This window comes from Notolepis coatsorum (assembly GCF_963971535.1).
Source record: "Notolepis coatsorum genome assembly, chromosome: 12".
Lineage (NCBI taxonomy): Eukaryota > Metazoa > Chordata > Actinopteri > Aulopiformes > Paralepididae > Notolepis > Notolepis coatsorum.
This window is the reverse complement of record NC_140176.1, coordinates 18,079,309-18,088,292: the sequence shown is the minus strand read 5'-3', so window position 1 is coordinate 18,088,292 and position 8,984 is coordinate 18,079,309. Positions and strand designations below refer to the sequence as shown.

The following is an 8,984-nucleotide window of genomic DNA, read 5'->3' as shown; positions in this document are numbered from 1 at the left end:
ATGGGCTTTTCTCCTTTTTTCGGAACATACAGAATAACATAATAACATAAAAGAGTGAAATAGAAAAAGAAGAAAAAATAGAAGAGACACAAACAAGCAGATGTGTTAAGTAGAAGCCCAAGGCTTACTTCTCTGTGATGGGCTACAAAAATATCAAACTCACAAAATAACAAACTCAAGACATTAAATAAATGTGACTTATATCATCAGGGTTGTCTCCTCTCACGATACTCGCCCGCTCGTGCTCTGCGTTCACAAAATGCTGGGCTTTCGATTCTTAGGGTAAAAAAGAAATCCACTGGTCACAGAGCCTTTGCCTATACCGCACTCCCTACCTGTGGAATAAATTACTTTTTAACTTTTTAACAAATTGTTTAACCCCATGATCCCTGTCTCTCTGAGTGTATAATCAATATAGAGATTCCAGTGACCTTCTACCTCATACTGGACATGAGCACCACCAGCCCCCCCATGGATCAACTTCATATCGCCTCCTGTCCGACCTGCAGCGTCGAACCATACCTGCTCTGCCTCGAGTGGTTCTCCTGCCCCCCCCGGGGCAAATGGCCCTTAATAAAATCAACTAAGATAAATAAAATATAATAAAATATAATTAAACACAGGTTCTGCTTCTCCTGATCCAGCTCTTGACTTTGACTTTAAAAGAGGAATAGGGGCTAATTAACTTAATGAGTTAATCAGGTATCTGACATCAAGGCCACCTAATAATCCCTTCCCCTTAATTGGCTGATATCAATCCCTGTCTCCTGAGCCATTCATCCATTGTGTAGTGTGATGTGTGCCGGGGGGGGCCAGTGTATGGTAGCCATTAAGCCTGCGTAGCCCAAGGTTGGGTGCTACCAGTGGTGGTGAAGGAGGCAATTTCCACCCTACATTGTAAAGCGCTTTGAGTGTCTAGAAAAGCGCTATATAAATGCAAGTAATTATTATTATTATTAATGTCTGTTGGTAGCCTATTCCAATCTAATGCCGCCGAGTACAGGAATGAATTCTGACCAATTCATCTTTTGTATTTGACTGGGACCAGATCTGTAGGGCTCCCTCTAGTGCCATGACCATGTATGTCACTGACCTTGGTGAAGTCATTTCTGAGGTAGTTTGGAACAACATTATTGACTATCCTGTGGACCATGCTGAGTTTGATTCGAGTTTCATCGCTGACCTCCTCTCTGGCTGAGACCTCTATGTCCGAACCAAAGAGGATAGCTTCAGTCTTCCCTAGGTGAAGGGACAGCCTGTTATCAACCAGCCAGTGACTGATCTTTAGGAGACCAGGAGAGCAGCGTCATCCGCAAAAAGAAACAAGTCACAGGCTGTATGAGGAAAAAAAATATGTAAAACAAATAAAAATAAACACTAAATTAAAATAGCAACACTATTATCACCGACATCCAAGTAGGGGGATCCCCCCTTGAATGGCCCTTCTAAGGTTTCTCTCCTCCACATCGCCTGTGGTGCTTTTTTCCTATTGCTAGGTTTTTTGTGAGTTTTTCCTTACCTTCACTATGGTCTGGGAGTGTTGCATTTATTTATTTTACATTTATTTTATATTTATTTTGGATTTCATGGTGGGTTTTTTGTTCTTCATTTATTGTGATGTTTCTTCTTGACTTGTCCAACCCATGGGGACATTACCTTGTGATTTCGGCTTTACAAATACATTTGATTCGATTTGATTTATAAAAGAGAAAGGTTTAGCTCTCATGTACATTTATTAGAGTAGCCATGAATTGTGAGTCTCAATTTCTCAAGTTTGGAATGCTGCATCACCTCTCTCAGCCACTGGGTGGGAGAGGAGACTTCCAATGAAGAAGGATCAATCTGTGTGCCAGCAACGTGACAAATGTTGTTATCTGGAGTTTAGCTCCAGAGAGATTCTCATACTATGCCAAAAATAACTATCATAGGTTCTAGTTGAATTACCATATTGAAAACCTCCATTAAGTGGACAGATGAAATTAGTCAAAATGAGAAATGATGAAAGTCTGTGTTGAGATCAGAGGCTCTGTGTAGGATTGTTAGTAACTGTCTAACTGTACATATGGCTGTTTACACTAGTAACTGTTTACCTGCAAATATAATTGTCTCCACCAGTGACTGTCTAGTTGCATATATATCTGTTCCCATTAGAGGGCGCTCTAGGCGGAGCCACCCAGGTACTCCACCTTGTGGCGAGTATAAAAGCATAGGTATACTCCCATTTCGTTCTCTCCCCCAATGTCTCTCAGTGAGAGAAGAACATGTATTTAACTGCTGCTCTTTCCATGTGAATAAAGAGAAACCACGCCAGTTCAGGCTCAAGATAGAAACCATTATTGTCGCCCTATAGCCGAATTCTGTTAACTTAACAGTCTGTATCTGTCATAAGTTGGATCTACGCTAGGTGGGATCTACGCTTGGGAACATTTGAGAGAGTTTGTGTTACAGCCTCAGCCAGGGCCTTTCTCTCCCCTGTCTGTCAGCAGGTCTCCACAGCCTTATATGGCTCTCTCCCTGTTCCCGCCTCACCATCAGTCTGCCTACCTGGGCCGGCCTACACACCTGAGACTCATCACGGAGCTCACGGAGCCAAGATAAGAGGCCTGCACCCCTGCCACTCCTGGTCCGAGTGTTGTTTTCACCTCCTTTGGTACTAGGACTCTTCTCTGGACCTCTAGAACCTTATACACAATATTTGTGAGATTCCTAGTGTAACCTGTGTACCCTCACCCCTCCGGCCTACACCCTCTCCTATACGGACCTCACCAGCCTGCAGCTCCCAGCACTTCACTACCTGCCAGGGTTTTCCTTAATAATAATAATAATAATGGATTGGATTTATATAGCGCTCTTCTCTGACTCAGAGCGCTTCACAGAGTCCATTATTCGTTCATACACAGTTATACCAGTGGTGGTAAGCTACAATTGCAGCCAGAGCTGCCCTGAGGCAGACTCACGGAAGCGTGGCGAATAATCATCGCCTACGGCCCCTCCGACCACCACCAACATTCATTCACATGCATACACATTTATACGAGGCAAGTAGGTTAAGTGTCTTGCCCAAGGACACAACGGCAATGGGATGGACATTCCTTCCCTGGGTTTTCATTAAATAACCTAAACCGGGCGGCCGGGTAGCGCAGCGGACTAAGCGTATGTCCCACCGCAGAGACATGGGATCGAATCCAGCTGCGGTACCTCCGGCTTGGTCGACCGTCCATACTGACACAATTGGCAGTGTCAGTGGGTGGGAAAGCCGGTGGGGTGGGTCCTGGTCGTTGTAAACAGCGACTTCTACAGTTCGGTTGTGGCGCCTGCACAGCGAGGGAAGGATCTGGGGGAGGTAGTGTGACCCTTCCACACGTTACACTCCCCCAGTGAGAGTCCGCGCTGCCAGGCTGGCTACACATGTGTCGGAGGAAGCATGTGATAGTCTCCGCCCTCCCAGACCGACGGTAGGGGGTAGAGTGCGCAACGACCAGGAAGGGGATTGGGAATTGGCATAACGACTAACATTGGGGATGGGAGAAAAGCGGAAAAAGGAGGGGTTTCAAGTTTCTTTAATAGTTGTCATACAGAAGTACAGAATACTTTTATACAAAATGCTTCTTACTGTTACGCTCCAGAGACTGTGCAAGACAAGATAAGTATGAAATAAAATAACATAGTATAGCATGTAAATTAGAAGTAAAAAAATTAGGTCACAGTGTTCAGTATAGACATATGTACAATGTTCGATGCAGAATAGACGTAACTGAGTTACCATATAATATACAATACTATGCAGTGTACTAATATACAATACTATATAGTGCAAGGCAGAAATGGGATGAGGTGCAATTTAGGTACAATTTACAGTAGGTGTACGAGTTGTAGTGCAAATCCTTTATCAATAAATATAAAGTGTGTTTGTGTGATCTAAAGTGTGGAGAGTGGGTGCTGCAGTGTGTTGTTTGTTTAAGTGGGTGTGTGCGTGTGGGTGTGTGTGCTGTGTGCATTTGATGGTTGTTGCATAGTGTTTATTGTTCGTTTAGCAGCCTGATGGCCTGGGGATAGAAGCTTCTTCTGAGTCTTTCTGTGCTCGCCTTAAGACTCCGGTATCGCTTGCCTGACCGCAGCAGTTCAAAGAGGCAGTTGTTCGGGTGGCTCGAGTCCTTAATAATTCTCTTAGCCTTCCCCCTGCACCGCTTGTTGTAAATGTTCTGGAGGGTGGGAAGCCCCCCTCCAATTGTGCATTCGGCTGAACGTGTCACTCTTTGTAGTCTGCTACGGTCTTGTGCAGTGCTATTCCCAAACCAGGAGGTGATGTTGCCAGTCAGGATGCTCTCTATTGTACATGAGTAGAAGTTCCTAAGGATCTTCTGACTGACTTGGAACTTCCTTAGGCGCCTGAGGAAGTAGAGGCGTTGTCGTGCCTTCTTCACAACACTGTCAATGTGTGTGGTCCATGTCAAGTCCTCGGATATGTGATATGATAGATGCATTGGAGAGAGCAAAATAGCATTCAGAGTTAAATGAATTGCATTCCATTTGTGCCCAATTTGGATTTTCAGCATGTTTATCAAAATGAGGCCAGAAGGAGAGAACATGAACATTAAACTCCCAATAATATACCTGGAAATGTGGTAATTCCATTCCCAAATGTAGTTTTTACTGTTGCAAATAAGCTTTCCTGATTCTAGGACTCTTCTTGTCCCAAATGAAATAATTATTTTGTCAATGGATGTAAAGAAAATGTGGTAAATTTCCGGCTTGGTCGGTCGTCCATACTAACACAATTGGCAGTGTTGGCGGGTGGGAAGCCGGTGGGGTGTGTATCCTGGTCGTTGTAAACAGCGACTCCTACAGGTCGGTCGGTGCGGCTGCTCAGCGAGGGAGGGAACTGGGGGAAGTAGTGTGAGCCTCCCACGCGTTATGCTCCCCCAGTGAGAGTCCTCGCTGTCAGGTGAAAAGAATCGGAGGGGACATGTGTGATAGTATCTATCAACCCTCCCTAGACCGGCAAGTGGGGGGCAAATGCGTGCAACGACCAGGAAGGGAGGGAAGGGAATTGGTATAACGACTAAATTGGGATGGGAGAAAAATACAGAAAAAGGGGGAGAAAAAGTAGATAAAAAAAAAAAAAAAAAATGTAGGTTTCTTTTTTTATTATTAAAAACGAAGGTACGACCGTCCGTTCGAAAAACCCTGACGAAGTTGGAATCCCAAAAACAGGCTTTGGGGACAGCCTTAATATCCATATCTACTCATATTAGTTAGACCACTGGCTAGACTGGTTTATTATCATAGTGTATTCATACTTGTACCACTGCACTGTATATAATACTGTACATATTAGCTTAGCATATTTACTCCACAGCTTTGTCATACATGTGTAACGGATGGTACCGCGAAGCGCAGTCATGATGGACTTCAGATGTTGTGAAGTGACTGTGGCGAGTAGCGGTGCTGTGGGTTAAACTCACTCTCACCCTTAAAAGACACATAGACACGTTGCAAAGCAGTGAGTTCACTTCTTGGTATAGCGGTCTGTCCTGTTGCCCGCGGTGTGGGAGACCACGGGTTCGAAACTCCCTCAAGGGCATCGAAGTTTAAGGTGACGATGTCACAACCGTTACACATATATACTCCATATATGTACAGTACATGTCGTACTGTATACTGCAATGCACTTTATTGATCCTTTGCATTCTGGTTAGATGCTAACTTCATTTTATTGTAGTCTGCACTTGTACTTATACAATGACCAGTGTTGGGGAAGTTACTCAGGAAGTGTAATTACCCATTTCAAAAGTATTAAAAATGACCTTACAGATTACTCTGTAGCAAAGTAATTTGTTATGTTACTAGTTACGTTACTCGTTACTTTTGCTCCCCCCCCCCCCCCCCCCCCCCCCTCCGAAAGAAGTAATGTACAACATGTTTAGCTTCTGTTGTTAGCTGTCCAGATGGCGTCTATACTTTAAGCAAGTGGCTTGTCCTTCCGCGTTCCTGTTTTGCGCTCTGATTGGCCACGCACGTTTCTGGTCATGTGACATGTGCGCCAATCGTGGGACGGCAAGTTCTGCGCCTATTTCCGGGTCTAACAGCCTGCAAACTACCTAACGCCTATAGTTTATCACTGGTTAAGCTTAGGCGACTCTTTCGCAGTTGGTTATGGTTAGAGTTTGGAATCAGGGCAGGCGTTCTATCGCCATGCTCTAAGACAAACTCTAACCTTAACCAACTTCGAAAGAGCTCCTAAGCTTAACCGTCCAAAAACTTGCCGTCCCATGATTGGCGCACATGTCACATGACCAGAAACGTGCGTGGCCAATCAGAGCGCAAAACGGGAACGCGGAAGGACAAGCCACTTGCTTAAAGTATAGAAGCGTCCAGATGTCAGCTGTGGTGGAAACAAACAGCTTGAGCCATTGTTATTTTAATTTAGACATTGGTTTTTCTTTTTATATACTGTATTGGTATTTTCTCGATGATGCGTCGACATGAGGGTGAATCAACCGTGGAAATAGGTAACGTCATTTGGTCATGTGAAGTCATTTGGCATGTAGGTACTGTAAGGCCTTCATGCGGTTCATTCTGTTAAACTAAAAGGGTGATACATACAGTACATACGCATAATTTGATTGGGACGCAGAATCTTGTGACAGCGAGGGCCCATGAAAGGCCACGTTCTCTGTTTGGTGATAATCAAATCACTTCTTCTATAAAAACACATGGACAGCATCTTTGAGCATCACAGTTACCACTGATGTATACACGTGAAGTTTCTTTCAGATTTATGACTGAAAGAAGCTCTCATGGCACAAAAGGGCCCACGAGGGGGAAAGAAATGTGCACACGGATTTTAAAAGATTTGGCAAATGCACAGCGTTGTTTGTCTTATTTGAGACACTGGATGGATGCAACGCTGTCGATTTAAGCACATGTTTGTTTTAATTTGACGCAGCACCTGTGTTGCTCTCCGCCCCCTAACCCTGCACTATCAGTCTACAGTATAAATACAACCGTGGTTTTCTGATCATCTCTGTGAATCTCCAGCCTGAAACAGCCTGTAAGTACCGCGCTGGCGGGCCATGTTGTTGTTTTGACATTTCTTTGCTGTTGTAAGGGGTCTTATAGTATCAGTAAATATAATGCTTTATTTCATTTATTGTTTAGTGCTCACGACTGCATCTTTTTCCACCAAATTTTTCATATTTCTTTTAAATACCTTGCTCTTTTTCTCTTTCCTTCAGAATCATGAGCAGGAACTACATGTCAATGTTTGACGAGCTCCGCAAGGGAGACCACATCTGGTCCAACAACAAGGACTTCAAGGCTGTGTTTCAGGTGAGGCCTTACAACACTTCCAAAGAACTATTTTGTTATCATGGTTTCAATTGGATTATACTGTGGTGTTGTTTAAAGCAGACATTTCAACAAAATATATTAACTTTATTATCTAAAGATAGTAAGTTAGACTATTGTGTTCAATCATAGTTAAAGACCGTAGAGGCTGAGTACTTTAGGGTGATATATCACATTCACACTCCAAGTGATTTGGATTGATTTGAAAACGACATGGGCTGTGGAACTTACCTATATGGTTCTTCAGTGCAACGGTTGAATTGCATTTCAGTGTCATCATCAGTCTCAACATGTTTCTGCAGTAATCCTGCCAAAGTATGGACATTGAATTTACAATGATATAATGATGTTGAAATCTTCCCAGTGGTTGCTTTAAGTGCAAAAGTAATGTAGCGTTAATACATCTCTAATCACTACCTTTCCACATCCACACCCCTAATCACATCGCTACCTTTCCACATTCACATTTCTAATCACATCACTATACCTTTCCACATCCACACCCCTAATCACATCGCTACCTTTCCACATTCACATTTCTAATCAGTGCTGCACTTCTTTCCATCGATCTGCTCTTGTAGGAGGACGGTAACTTTGTCATCTATTGCTGGAAGCCCATGTGGAACTCAGACACCGGTGGCCAGGGCGAAGCCTGGCGCCTCTGCATGCAGGACAACTCCAACCTGGTGATGTACAAGAAGGACAACAAGGCCATGTGGCACACCAACACCCAGGTGGCCGACGGCGGACAGTGCCGCCTGTGGCTGCGTGACGACGGCACCATGGTGATCGAGAAGGATGGAGAGGAGGTGTGGTCCTCTGCTATGTCCCGTGGACAGAAGTGAAACATGCCTATATCTTCGATAATTATAGAGTCAGACTATTATGTCATTGGAGAAAAATAAACATGATCAAATTTCCCAGAAGTATTGTTGTTTGGCCTCTCTGTTACATCTCTATGAATCATTACATCATTAGGCTATGGGTTCTGGCCCGTTCTGCGGCTGGGCCTTCTTCTTCTTCTTCTTCTTCTTCTTCTTCTTCTTCTTCTTCTTCTTCTTCTTCTTCTTCTTCTTCTTCTTCTTCTTCTTCTTCTTCTTCTTCTTCTTCTTCTTCTTCTTCTTCTTCTTCTTCTTCTTCTTCTTCTTCTTCTTCTTCTTCTTCTTCTTCTTCTGATTTTGACTAAAGCTTCTTTTTCTCTGACTAAAGCTACCCACCTGTCTATGGAGATGCATGAAACCTATAGCACATAATGTAGGCCCAGTCCCAAGCCACATGACAACCCATCACATTATAGGTTCAATAGTCCAGATTGTGGAATTATAGTGGTCTAAAGTGAATCACTTTTACTTTATTAAACGTTAATGATTCATGCTACAGGTCTTATCGCCTACATTTCCTTGGTTCTTAGCCCAAATGAGAGGAAACCTTTGTACACAGGTGTCTGTCGAAAGTGGGGGGAATACTGGAATGACTGCCTAGGGCTCAGAGGGACTGCAGGCTGCTGCACCATGCAGTGACAATCTGTCACTGAGAAAGTTACATTTTGCTAAAGATTTTGGTGAGAGGGGGGTCTTTAGTGAACAACTGAATGGCTGTATGAATTCATTTTTCTTTGCATCAGATCATAAATT

The 8,984-nt window shown here is 43.7% G+C and overlaps 1 protein-coding gene across 1 annotated transcript; it reads left to right on the top strand.

Annotated features, from left to right (window-relative positions):
• Positions 1-7,242: 7,242 nt before the first annotated feature.
• On the top strand, positions 7,243-8,195 carry LOC311238379 (B-type lectin plumieribetin-like; the record flags this gene model as incomplete). The annotated part of the gene is made up of 2 exons (XM_084326414.1): positions 7,243-7,332; positions 7,932-8,195. 2 exons carry the CDS (start codon positions 7,243-7,245, stop codon positions 8,193-8,195), a joined length of 354 nt encoding a protein of 117 aa, XP_084182540.1.
• Positions 8,196-8,984: the final 789 nt, after the last annotated feature.